This window comes from Perca flavescens, chromosome 7 (assembly GCF_004354835.1).
Source record: "Perca flavescens isolate YP-PL-M2 chromosome 7, PFLA_1.0, whole genome shotgun sequence".
Taxonomy (NCBI): Eukaryota; Metazoa; Chordata; class Actinopteri; order Perciformes; family Percidae; genus Perca; species Perca flavescens.
This window is the reverse complement of record NC_041337.1, coordinates 32,706,252-32,719,918: the sequence shown is the minus strand read 5'-3', so window position 1 is coordinate 32,719,918 and position 13,667 is coordinate 32,706,252. Positions and strand designations below refer to the sequence as shown.

Here is a 13,667-nt window from a genome sequence, read left to right as displayed (position 1 = left end):
AAAAAAAAAAAAAAAAAAAAAAACAGTCAAGACTGATACATAATGCATTTTCTTAAATGTTTCCAAATGTATAACATTTACGCTTGGGATAAAGGAAGAACATAAGCTGGTGTAACCAGGCGTAGATGGCCATTTATTGTCGAAGGACCACAGAAAACAAGCGACAAAATAGAAAGTACAACATCGCAGCTCAATCCACTGAAGTTGGCACATAAGGAAAAACAGCAATCAATCAATCAATCAATCAATCAATATATATATATATATATATATATATATATATATATATATATATATATATATATATATATATATATATAAAAAGGAGCAACGACTGTTGATTTAAGAACAAAAAAAAAAAAAAGGAAAATGCAAACACACAAAAACAAACTAATCCCTGCTCAGTCCCAAAACCACAAAACTAGTTTAACATTTCAAGTGAAAACACAAGGTTCAAGTAGGCTACACAGCATCCAATCTAACAACGTCTCTAAGAAGCACAGTGGTGAACCGTTCAATGAAAAATCACAGCAGTCCCGGTTGGGAGTCCCGGATGTCATTTCAAATCTCCGTGATTGGACAAGACAGCCGCCGGATTTGGTGGACTGGACTGGTGACGTCGGAAGTCAAAAAAAACTATTTGAGCCAGTCTGAAACGCCCGACCAATCCGGACAGGGGAATCCTCCAGCGAAGGCACCGATCCCAGGGAGTGGATCTGAAACTTGTTAGGACGGGAGAAGAACAGTGCAGCCCTGGCTAACGGCAGAGGCCGCAACACACAGGATGGACGTGACACGGCTTAATGTTGACGGAGATATAGATCCAGGCCTGACCGCCAGCTCCCTCTGAAATGTCCCCGTTGCAAGGAACCCAAGAGTTACCAAAACCTGAAGACTGATAGGAATTGCATGGTTTCTCTGGGTCTGGCGCGCTAAAGCTGGACCCTTGAAGCCCTTGGAAACCTAAAGCGCGAGCCAGGAAACCAGAACGATCGCAAAATACTAGTTCTCATCTTATCGTCTCATTTACAAGATCCTTTCCACGAAGTCAGAGTAGCCATCCTTATGCACAACAATTATGCACAGCTGCAGCTACTTATAGCACCCAGTGTTGTTCACTATTCATCACCTGTAAACTATCATCAGCAGTGATGTCTCAATTCTCATCAAAGGCCCATAATTAGCAATGAATCAGCTATTATTTAGTTAATAACAGTTTACAGAATGTCTCACGATAAATTATATCATTTAAAAAAAACAAAAAAATAAAATGTCACAAATTAAAGTGTGTGTTGCTGCAAGCAAACAGTTTTTTTTTTTTTTTTTTTTTTCCCCTCACCTTATTTTTCATTTCCACTTCAACATGGTCCGTTACACACGGAGTTACACATATTTTTCCTTTATAAATAGGTGTGGGAAAAGGCATGTGCGTGGTTTTGTGCGTACACGTCGTTCATACATCTGGCCCCCTGGAGCTGCTTGCCTATAGACGAATTAACTTTTATCATTGCAAATCCCCTCATGTTGAAAAGACATAAGTTATCACAAACTTAAATCGGACATTTTCATCGACAGTAGCTCCACACAGTGTTGCTAAGACCTGGATTGTTGTCAATGAAACGGTTAAACAAGGCACTAAAGTCACATGTTCAGCCTGCATACAACGTCCTGCAGATCGAATGAAGACTAATTATTCGTGGCTGGGTTAGCTCAGTTGGGAGAGCCAACAGATGTCATTCCCCCTCTCTCTCCCCATTTATGTCTTGATCTGTCCTGTGAAAATAAAAGGCCTAACAATGCCCAAAAATGCCCTATAAAAACAATAAGACAGCTTATTCATCGGCAGCAGGAAGAAAGATTTCACTCCTAGGCTTGGCGTGAAGGTGTACTCAGCTTTGTTGAGATCCTGATTTTCTTGATGATCACCCAATCCTTCTGTGCAGCTGTGACTTGTATCCTGAGACAGGAAGAGGCGGAGCTGTACCGCTTGTCCATGTCCTGCATCTCAAACTTCCCGTTCTCCAACATCCCCGCTAACTGGAACTCTTTACAACTCTTCTCCTCTTTCTCAGTGGTAATCACGTCGTGGCCTAGGTCCACCTGAGCCGACTCTAGGAGGTCTTTGCCCCCTGACCCTGTTTCTACATACACCCCCGTCACCACTGTCGGCTCTGCGAACACCACAGTCAGGTGATTTCCTTTCTCCGGGGAGCGCCCCCAGAAAAATCCCTCGCCAGGTTCCCAGGCCAGTTTGGGGAATTGTTTCTTGTAGGTCGACATATCAGAATAGACCTCAGCTAGAGGATTGGTATACAACCCTTCCTCAAAGTCCTTGTCCTTCAGCTTGTTGTACGTCCCTTGGAACGAGGAGAAAGTCCCCATGTGTTGGAACAGCGAGGGTTTGAAGAGGATCGTCTCTTTCTGAGTCATCAGCTCTCGGAAGCGCGTCATCAACCAGTCGCAGGGCATTTCCTGGTAGAAGAGGAAGAGAAAGCGGGCCAGGAGAGGAAGATGAGTGGATTTGTAGAGTTTGCCAATATAGCCGAGGGCCGAGAACTCCAGCATTGCCCAGGTGGTCTTCTTCGCCTCTTGCTCCTCGACGCGCCTCCTGATGGTGGAAAGGAAATTCTTTGCGGAGGAGACGTCGTCCTCCAGCTGGAGGTAGTATCGACCGAGGCTGGCACTGTAGAGGGTCAGGAAGGAGTAGTCCAGGTTCTGCTTGGAGCGGAACGACACCCTTTCTGGAGCATCGTTGTAGTTCCTCTTTAGACCTGCAGGGGAGCCAGAGAGACGCGTATCAGTATCACGGCATCGACAAAAAGCTCACGATGTGGACTTGAACGAATTTGCAATCTAGTTGAAGCTAGGATTGGGTATGGCACCGGTTCCCAAACGGCCGATATCTAATCGGACCGAATGACAACGCGGACCATGGTGCCTCATTGCCGTATCGGTTCAGACACCGTTTAGGCACCAGCTCCGTTTTAAAAGCATCGTTTCAGCACCTGTATTGTAAAAACACCCAAACGATACCCAACCTTAGCATATGCCTGTGTGCACTACACCTGTAAGAGGAGGGTAAACATCCTGAGGAACGTGGAGGACCACCAGCTGGCCCTGTTCCAGCTCCGTGGCAAATGCAGTTTTGATCTCCCTCGCTGTAGTGACTCTCCAGCTGACATCGAAATCTGCTAGCAGCACTACCACCACCATGGAGGCGCGCTCTTCAGGAGAGGACTGGGAGAAGAGGGACTGCAAGGTGGGGATTAGATAGCTGCCCTTCTTCCTCTTCACCGAGGATAATCCAACTGTTAAATACCCTGAAACACGTCGGGACAGAAAAGTAGAAATGTCATTCAACAACATCAATCTGTTAGATGACCATTCCTATGGAAGCCCAGCACTAATGTTAAAACAGGTTCTGACCTTAAAACTATAGTGTGTAGTTTCAAAGTGTGGAGTCCAAAAAGCAAGTCTAAATTGAGACCAGATTCTTAAAGTTATAATCTGATCTATTTTAGGCCCTGCAGTGGGTAGGAGTCATAAATCTATTGGGCCCTCTGACAGGTGACACCATTCTCTAACCCTTACCTAATATGCCTTCAAGCTGTCCTTGGATCCTACTCTCAGCCAAGCAAAGAGTAGTAGGGCTGTGCTTGATTAAAGAAATTCTTAGTCGACTAACACTCATTCAATTGTATCGACTAATCGATTAATTGATATAAATCGACAGATCTGTAAATCTGAGTTTCTCTGCATTCTTGTGTTTACCAGAGATGTGCTCGTACGTTTCTTGGAAATAAGTCATTCAGCATGAAAAAAGCATCAAACATGACTAATGGACTAAAGAAATCTAAGTTGACTAAGACCAAAACGACCGATTAGTCAACTTATCGACTAAGGGCCGGGACACATCAGGCCGATTATCGGCCGTGGGACAGTCTGGCGAGGTCAGTGACTCGAATCTGTTCGGTGTGTCCCGTGCCGTCGTCCGTCTGGGGGGCTGTCGGCGTTCATTTTGGCCGACCTGACATGTTCGGTCGGCGGCAGGGCCGTCGGGACTCACCTGGAAATGATGAGCGGGATGAGGTGACTACAGTCTCTCAAAATCTGACGAAAATCTTTTAAACTGACCTTTGTTGATCTGAAATGAAGACAGGTTCAGCAACTGCACGGCCTATTTCTCGCTTAAAATGTTTTCAGAAACACGTTTCAGTGAACTATTTTAGTACAATATGAGATCGTATTCTGAACGGCCGCCATGACAGTTTGGCTTTGAATTTCCGGAGAAAACAAACCCATGTGACGCGTTCGTCCAATCAGCTGCCGGTTTTCATTTCTTGGGCAACATTACAGATTAGCGCCGCCTGCTGTTATAGAGATGTATTACGTCTCGTCTCGTCTCCTCTCGTCTTTTTGGTCTGTTCTGTGGCAGTTTTTTGGTCCTCGGGGACGTGACTGATCACATCGACGGGGTTTTCTGTCAACGGTCGGCTATATGGGTCTACACCTTAATAGGGAGCAGCCCTAAAGAGTAGATAATCAACTACTTACTCAGGTTGGCTTTATATCTACATTTCCTTATTCAAACAAAAACCAGCCCCGTGTTAAATCAACAGCGCTCTGCCAGATGACATACATTGCAGCAGAACTTGAACTATAGACCTTTTTCACGGCAGACATGTTGACATGTCACAGTAGGAAGAGCACAGGTGTATTCAAAACCATTACTGATGGCTGCATTCCACTTAGGAGAGGCCCTGGCATTGTGCATGGTGACTCACTGAAATAGCTTACTGGGACACTTGATGGAATTGAGCCATCGTTAAGGTTATCAATTTCAGCTGTGCTTTTCCTACTATGACAAGTCAAAATGTCTGCTGTGAGAAAGGTCCATTCTCAAATGAACGAGAAGGCCACGCGTCCCAGAACTACTCCCCTCTTTACCTTCACCCACATACTCAATACAGCAAGTCCTATTTACTGCAACATCGCCAGCTATCACCATAATCCGCTAACAGCATGCTGGCTAGCAAAAATGTTCCTCAGCTGACTCACCTTGGCAAGCAACAAAGCATACACACGTCAATCACCAGCATACACGCTCAGATAACAACATCTTGTGTGTCTTAACCCCTAAGCTAGGGTGGCACCCCACCAGTTCAGGTAACAAGGACCAAATGCCGATGTACACATTATTCAACTTTCACCCTTATATAACAAAAAAGGGACAGACAATGTGTGTCACTCACTCTGTTGAGTGGATGGTGCTCCAGCAAGCAGCTGATAGGACACATTGAGAGGCAGGTAATCTCCCTGTTCCACCCAGGACTCCTTACTAACCAACCTCTCCGTTTGCCAAGTTAACTCATTTGGAATTGGTTCCTGTGGCCTTGATGGGCCCTGCGAAGACAATTACATTGATTGTTTGATTAGAATATGCGTACATAAAATGTTTTGTTATCAAAAATGACAGTTTCATACAGTTTTTCATACACATGTTTAAACAAAGTGAAACCTTTGGGCTTTGTAGAGAAAAGGTTTTTTGTGAAGCGGCTTCAGTTTGTGTTAGCCTGGTTTAAAGGGGCGCAGGCGCTATGCAGTTTTGGCCATCGCTTTTTGCTCGCAGGTCTCTCTATAGAGCTCCCCCTACAGCTTCGGAATAGATGTTTGGCAGCTCCATGGTTTACTTGTGTCGGACTCCTCGCTCGGTCTGTCTGTCTGTCATTTCCTCATTCTCTGTTCCTCCGACAATGCTTCCCTAGCTTTCTGCTTCTTTTTTTGCCAGCTCATCCATGACGATAGTTTGAAAAACACCATCGCTACCTTCTTAGCCGGTTCCTGAATGGGCGTATGTGTGCAGTGCCGTGAAGCAATTTGTTACATCACGAGACCTGATATCACGCGATACTTCCAGACGCTGAGGCCGGCCGAAAAGTTGCAAGGGTGGTTTTTCCGCTCACAGGTGCTAGGGGGGAGCGAGACGACCACCATTCTACTGGAAAAAAAGTCATATAACCACTCCAATGGCTCAGAAGCTGTTCAGTTAAGGTAAATTAACCTTACAATAAAAAAAACTGCATAGTTCCCCTTTAAAATGCCAGTTAAGATTGTTTTAAGCAGGCATAATGTCCCTTCAACCAGCACAACATTGATATGAGTTGGTCACTCTTCCAAGATTCTACTTCTTTCCAGATGAAGTGTTTAAAAGGAGGACATTTTTGTTTATATTTGTGGAAATAATAAAACCAATTAGTGCTCATCAACAAAGAACGTATGTCAGATTGTTTTGTTAATGTTCCTCTGGGAGATGGTGTAAAACAGGTAAAGATAAGAGGAGGGAAAAATAAAATCAGCAAACAAAGCTTTACATCAAGGTGTGTGTGTACTCACAGCAATAAGGAAGTTCGAATGGCTAATGAAATATAATCCTCCGATGATAAGCAGCACTGCCAAAACATTCTTCTTTGAATGACGTCGCATTTCCTAACACACACACACACACACACACACACACACACGAGAACAGTGTAACTCAGTCAGCACAACAGTAAATAATTCAGCAAATAGTTAATGAATGTTTCAGAATGCTCAGACACAGCAACAAGTTTTGGATTGTGTGTTGAGAAGGGTTGCAGCGAGGGTGAGCTGGGTATCATTTAATGTTGACATTAATGTGTGTTTGTGTGTGTAAGTTAAGGCACATACAGGAGCAGTCAAGATCCTGCACTTTTTTCCCTGTGTGTAATACCATGTACTATGACATTTTCTTATTTTACAGTGGAAATCTGATGTTGTGAAGTGGTGAAGGGCCTAGTTTGGTATTCAAACAAGCAGCTCTCTGTGCTGCCTAAGGGCCTAATACTTTTACATGCTCATACTCCCATTATGTATCAGATACTGTAGATACAGTAAAGTCCAACAGAGCTGACATTTGTGTACTGTATTTTAATTTATCAAATACAATCAATCAGCTTGCCTGCCCTTGTCCCATTAGAGTAGATTTAAAAATGTAAAGTAAATTGAATCCCATCACACGGTTGAGTTTTTTATTTTTAAACTCAATATTAGATATCATCTGTCAGAGGCAACTTACTAAAATATTGTTATTACTGTAAGTGGCCAACTATGCGTGTTTTCTTTCTTCCCTAGTTTCCCTGGGATTATATGGCTCGGTTGCCAAAAATAATCTTAAACAAACAAGAGGTAGGGCGTTTACAGTGAATTTAAAAAGGGGAAGTAGGCCTACGGTGTAAACAGTAAACAGTGCACCACCTATCGACAGCGTCCCTTTACTAAACTAAACAGTCGGCTTACACCAGATATGATGAGCCCTAGTTTAGATTTAGATAGTTCGTCAAACTATTCCTCCTCCGGTGTAGCGGATTAGGACAGGTTTAACAAGATTTTCAAAGTACACCGTCTTTGTTTTGTCAACAAGTAAACTGAGGAGTCATTGCTGACAACAGTAATTACTGTTAACTGCGTGTCTGTTTGTTGAAGGTTACAGCCAAGGCGAGTTTTATACAGCAACACATACAGTATATATCCACACTAAAGCTAACGTTAACGTTGCCACAAGAAAACTGTAGCTAGTCCAATAGTGACGTCTTTAAGCGAGAGATAACCACCGACTGTTTTAATAATACTAGCGATATAACGTTAACTTAGCTAATATCGCGAAAGATAACGCGACACAAAGTTATCAACTAGTTGTTGGTTATTACGGAGAACCAGTATCTATAGGCTATTAACAATATTATAATTATTATTACCGTTAACGTTAGGTAATACTCAAGTTATCTAACGTTATAGTGATTTTGTTCAAATTGAAGCACGGTTCCGACAGCCGACTTAACGTGATTAACCGTCGTTTGTTAAATGCGAACCAAACTAACAGTTACCGTTTGTTATTAGGCTACTAGTTAACGTTTCGTTCAACGCTGCAGTTTAGCTATACCAAAAGCAGCCTGGCTAGCGATAGTATAAAACAGACTAACGTTAATAACGGAGTAGCCTATAATTTAAAATTACTAGCTACATGGGCAGATACTGATAGGACGTAGGTAACGCCTCCGCCAAAAAGTAACCAAATAAAAAACCAAGTTAGCTAAATGTATCGTACGTCATAATTACTGTTGGAATAGAAACTTATGTCCAGCACACTCACCTCCCTCAGCCAGCTCGCTTCAGCACGGCGTCTGGCCGTGACAGTCAGCGGGTTATGCTCCTTGAATTGTGCTTACAGTATAGGCTATAAGGCACGGAAAATATATATATAAAAAAAAAGGCATCCCCGGAAAGGAAAAGATGACGCTGACCGTACCACAACTAGTGTTGTGGTACGTTGCCACAGCCTCTCCGTATTAAATCCTGCTCGGTCTTCTACAAGTCTGCACGCCGAATAGGCGTGAATAATACACGCCACCAGGTGGTCGTGGCTTTTTAAACGAACCAGGTGTGTCGTCACTGTTGAATGGTTTCCAACCGCCTGTGGGAAACCAACCTAGTAATTGCATTTAGCAAAGGAACTCGTTGGCCTATAACAACGGACCTATGACTTATTAAAACAGACACACACTCATAACGATGCAGGAGGAATCCAAATGTTTTATTATTTTAAGTCAAGTTCTTGCGTTTGTATTTGCATTTACCTTCAGCCTGCTATTATCATGACAGCCTCTACACAAAAATCTGTCAAATACATTCAAGGGGTAAGGCTAGACATCTGGGAGCCTCTGACAATTAGCTCACTGTTGTAAAAAAACAAAACAAACAAGTTTCAGGGCCCTTGTTCAGCTCTATGTCCTGTGAATGCTGTGAGGTGGTTACTTCCATCAGGGCATGCTTGTCTGTAAACATTATTCTATTTCAGTCCCAAGAGGAAACAAGAGAAGTTGACTTTGCTTCGGTGAGTGACCCCATCAGGCCCTACACTTACCTGACCCAAACTATTCTTTAATCCACTTACTATGATTGTGAGAAAACAGCAAACTTTAGAGATTAATGGCCGTCGGCTGAAGTTAACCAACTGAATGTGGTCTTGATAAATCATGTTTTACTCCAGTAAAGACTCCATTTATTTCAGCCGATACTTTAAATGTGCAAGGTGAAAAGCGAAAGTGGTTTGAAGTCCAATTTAAACCTGACAATTCAGAGTGTGAAGCCTTTGCAAAGCGAGGGCATTTTTGCCCTATTTTACAGTTATGGTTAGGGAATGAGTGTGCTCAGTGGGCATCTTCTTAAAGAAACACAGTAAGTACAATGATGTGTGTGTGTGTGTGTGTGTGTGTGTGTGTGTGTGTGTAACGCATATTTAACTCCTCTCTGAGGCCAATGTATGCAGTACAGTTGTAAGGATGGAGAGAAACCCCTTGAGAGCTTTGTCATCTCTTGGTTGCTGCTTCAGAGTCACTTTTATTATCTTCTCTCCATATTTCCTCACAGACTCTGTCTCGCTCAGCCCATCAGCTGTGGCCTCCTCTCCCTGTTTCACCTGCTCCTCTTCCCTGCCCTCCACCACGTCTCCATCATCCATGCCTTTGTTTACTACTCCTACCCTCTGATTAGCCTCTCCAGTGTACAGCAGCTCCCCGACTATGAGCGTGCTGCGGGGCGTGTCGCCACGGTGTGCATGCTGGGTGTGTGTGTACAGGTAGACTCTCCAGGGAAGCGTGTGAGGTGGCGTGAAGGCCAGTGTCTGGATGTTGACCAGCTGCATCGCAGCCTGAAGGCTTTGTGGTGAACAGTGAGGTATCGCAGCGCACTGGATGCGTTCTTCCGAGCACATATAATCCTCCTTTTCTTCCAGTTTGTCAGCACCTAGCCGCAACAAAGCAAGGAGCAAAGTCGGAGAAACGGATTTCAAGTCAGACAAAATCAAGTAGAAACTGTATAGACTGGCATTAACAGAAAATATAAAATAAAAAAAGTACATGTGCATCAAATTTGTACTTTAGTACAGATCTCACACCGGTGTTACAGTTTTAATGGAAGGCCCGTTTTGCTCCGGTCAACCACTATTCCTAACCCATGAGGGGGAAGATTTCGGCAGGAGACAATCCCCTTCCATTTAATCACCTTGCTCAGCATGCAAAGGCTGTCGCTGCAGCCAAAGACGCTCAAACTCCTCCGGGCTGAGAGTCGGCGACGGGGACAAACTGAGGGGGGCGGCGACGCTCAAAGCCAAGACGTCAGCAGAGGAGTCTGGGCACCCGCTGTCTGAGCCTGGAGAAGACAAGGAAGGAAGAAGAGAGGAGGAATGGGAAGACGCAGGGGAGGGAAGAAAGTAAAGAAGGGGAAAAAAAAGAGAGGATAAGAATGCGGCAGCAGGGAGCCAAATGGTGGCCAGAGAGAAGGATATGGTTGAAGTGGGAAGGGGACAGGGAGTTAGGAGGAGTGCCAGAGGAAGAGATTTGTGGTTATAAATGGCACTGCATTCCCAGAAATGGACATTAGCCTTGGGGGAAAACATTTTCTCAGTCCAAGTGGACCAAAATAGCTCAACTGTGTAATGTAACCTTGTCAGTTCCTACAATTTATAATAATAATAATAATAATAATAGTAATATGCGTATGATGGGGGATGCAAGCTCTGATTGATTGATCCTACATTTGGTGTGACAGTGGGCAGGAGGTTCATATACAGGTGTGAAAAAAACAATAAATATACAGTATATATATAAGTGCAATAAGCAGAAATTCTGAAATGGCACATTCTGCAAAGTGACTGCTTTTACTTTTGATACGCCAAGTATATTTTGATGCTCATACTTTTGTACTTTTTTATGTAAGTACAGTTTTGAATGCAGTTATGACTTTAACATGTAACAGAGGATTACCATGCTGTGGGTTTGCTACTTGTAATTTAGTTAAAAGATCTGAGTTTTTCTTCCCTACTGCCACTGGCCGATCAACAGTGCTACCCCCAGAGTCGTGCTGCTAGTGTAGTTAAAAAAAAACAACACAGATTTTAGGGGCATTGTGTAGCTCACCTGGTTGAGCGTGCGCCCCATGTACAAAGGCTCAGTCCTTAACACAGCGGCCGTGGGCTCGATTCTGACCTGTGGCTCTTTGCTGCATGTCATTCCCCCTCTCCCTCCCCTTTCCGGTCTTAAGCTGTCCTGTCAAATAAAGGCCTAAAAATGCCCCAAAAAAAAAAAAATATATATATATATATTTTTAAAATGCACAGATTTAATCATGAGCACTTCCAACATTTTCATGAGATACCTTAAGAATCTGCTCCTCCTGTTCCCACTGCTTTGCTTTTTGTAAAGCAGGCTTTATATGCAAAACAACTTGACCAGTCACAGTCTATGTCTTATCTTCAAATGCAAACCACAGATGTACTTGTTTTGCTTATCTAGCAAAGGGATGTTTGCGTCATTGTTGAGGCCACATTATTCCAGAAACCAGTTCCTCCACAAGTGCTCAGAAACATCACACACCTATACTGCAAACGTAATGAGACGTTTTGTCACAAAGGATAATGTGGCTGAGTGACATGCTGGATGAAAAAAAACAGACCAGGAAACAGAAAATGTTTAGTAAGGGTGTTACAATAAATTCTTACTTTTTGTTTATCTGTAATTGTATTTTTGTAAAAAAAATTAAAAAAAATAAATAAATATATATATATATATATATATATATCTCCATAACGTGGCCAGGTTGGCTCAGTTGGTAGAGCAGGCGCACATATACTGAGAGGTTTATGCCTCCACGCAGAGGTCAAGGGTTTGAGTCCGACCTGTGACGATTTCCTGCACGTCTTCCCCCTCTCCCCTTTCTCACCTAACTGTCCTGTCATAATTAAAGGCGGAAATGCCCCAAAAAAGAATCTTCAAAAACAGAGGGGATCACTGGAGGACGGAAGTAGAGCGGATTTTACAGCTGTGGTCGGCTGAGCCCCAGCGACACAGAGAACACTGGAAACACCTGCACAGCCCTCATTCAGATAGATAAAGATAAGGTTGAAATTTGTCGAATTGTTCCTTTAACAGAGTTGTTTGTTCATGTATTTTTTAGACTGAAAGAGCTAATGGGGAATGAGCTAACCTGCAGCGCTCACAGAGGGGGTGAACGAAAAAACACTGACGCTATGCGCTCTAACGTTTCTAGTAACGTAGTTTTGATTTAGTATTGGGGGTTGTGTTAAAGATGACTCCAGTGTGTCATTGAACCATAATTTGATGACCGCCCAAAGGTTCGTGGACACAGAAATGGTGAAAAACTGTTTATCTGTCTAACTCCACAGTTCAGTACTACACAGTTTACAGTCTTTTCATGTTTCAAACGAGTTTCAAACATGTATAATGTGTTTACATGTTAGAAAATACTTGTATGTGCATGTATAATGTGTTTAGTCATGCACGAAAGAACGAGATCGGGGGGTACAAGCGGCTGAAATGGGTTCCCTCAGGAGGGTGGCTGGCAGGCCTCGGCAGTGGTGGGAGAAATCTGCAAAAATCCACCGCTCCCTGTTCAGATGCACCAATCAGGCCCAGGGAGGGGGGGTCTAACTGTGTGTCAATCACTGCTCATGCACACACATGAATTCTCCCTTGTGGGGGAGGGGCTTAGGAGCCTGTTTTGGGCTTTAGCAGAAAGTGGGGAGGGAAGTCCTGGATCTTCGCAATCCTACCTACGGCACCTTTAAGTAAAAGTGCTAATAACACACTGTACAAATAATCAATACAAGTAAAAGTCCTGCACTGAAAATGTTACTTATGTAAAAGGATGTTAGTATCATCAGGAAAATGTACTTAAGTAAAGGTAAAAGTACTCATTGTGGAAAAATCCTACATTACATACATTACAACATACATTTTAGAAACTGGAAACGATCCAAACTGTTCTGGGTTTAATCGGCTAATCATTTCAGCCGGTCTGTATATTGTTGGGTAGTTTGATTTATAATAAAACATCGTATTTTATAAACTACATGTGTTTTGTGTGAAAAAATCTTAATTTGTAAAGTAAAGTAACTAAAGCTGTCAGAGTAATGTAGTGGAGTAAAACGTATACTGTACTTCTCTCTGAAATGTAGCGGAGTCGAAGTAGAAAGTGGCACGAAAAGGAAAACCTCAAGTAACGTACAAGTACCTGAAATCTGTACCTGTAGTGAAGTTGCAAATACTTTTAAAATACTCTACAGAAAGATTTGAATGTCTTCACTCACCTGACAGAACCGTCTCAGTTTGGCCACAGTCCAGTGTGTCTGAGAGGTCAGTGTTAGGCTTGGGGTCAAAGGTCACATGTTCAGGGCTTCCTCTGCTGGCGGACTCGGTCTCCACGCTGCCCTGCCTCAGGGGCTCCAGAGTGTTAAAGCTGCATGCCCACTGGCTGATGGGCTCCGCGGGGCGGCCAATAAGAACACCCAGGGAAGGGTCTGACCTCCGACCCTGGAGGACCTTTCGCGTCTCTTCTGTCCCACAATGCAACAGGCGGTAGTAGAGAAGCGCCTGGTCACGCACGCACATGTCCGTCTCCTCCTCTGGAAAACACAAGAGTGTTAACAATGCCATCGCTTTTTCTCTTCCACATACACGCCAAACGCACACACACACACACACACACACACACACACACACACACACACACACACGTTTGTTTCACTATCTTTGTGGGGACCCATCATTGACATAATGCATTCCCTAGCCCCT

General features: G+C 43.5%; 2 protein-coding genes across 2 annotated transcripts in view; both read right to left on the bottom strand.

The window, feature by feature from the left end:
- Positions 1-344: 344 nt before the first annotated feature.
- LOC114558668 (alpha-1,3-mannosyl-glycoprotein 4-beta-N-acetylglucosaminyltransferase C) lies at positions 345-8,450 on the bottom strand. Its single transcript, XM_028582786.1, has 5 exons — positions 8,171-8,450; positions 6,394-6,486; positions 5,253-5,403; positions 3,066-3,320; positions 345-2,771 (listed from the first exon to the last, which is right to left on the bottom strand). Exons 2-5 carry the CDS (start codon positions 6,481-6,483, stop codon positions 1,867-1,869), a joined length of 1,401 nt encoding a protein of 466 aa, XP_028438587.1. The 5' UTR covers positions 6,484-6,486; positions 8,171-8,450; the 3' UTR covers positions 345-1,866.
- Positions 8,451-8,590: 140 nt separating this feature from the next.
- The window catches only part of ap4b1 (adaptor related protein complex 4 subunit beta 1), a 31,643-nt gene continuing 26,566 nt past the window's right edge, over positions 8,591-13,667 (bottom strand). Inside the window, exons 11-13 of the mRNA XM_028583801.1 lie at positions 13,184-13,498; positions 10,081-10,227; positions 8,591-9,822 (exon numbers count right to left, since the gene is read on the bottom strand). Of these exons, the coding sequence (XP_028439602.1) occupies positions 9,317-9,822; positions 10,081-10,227; positions 13,184-13,498 (968 nt within the window). The 3' untranslated portion in view covers positions 8,591-9,316. The remainder of the gene's footprint in view (positions 9,823-10,080; positions 10,228-13,183; positions 13,499-13,667) is intronic.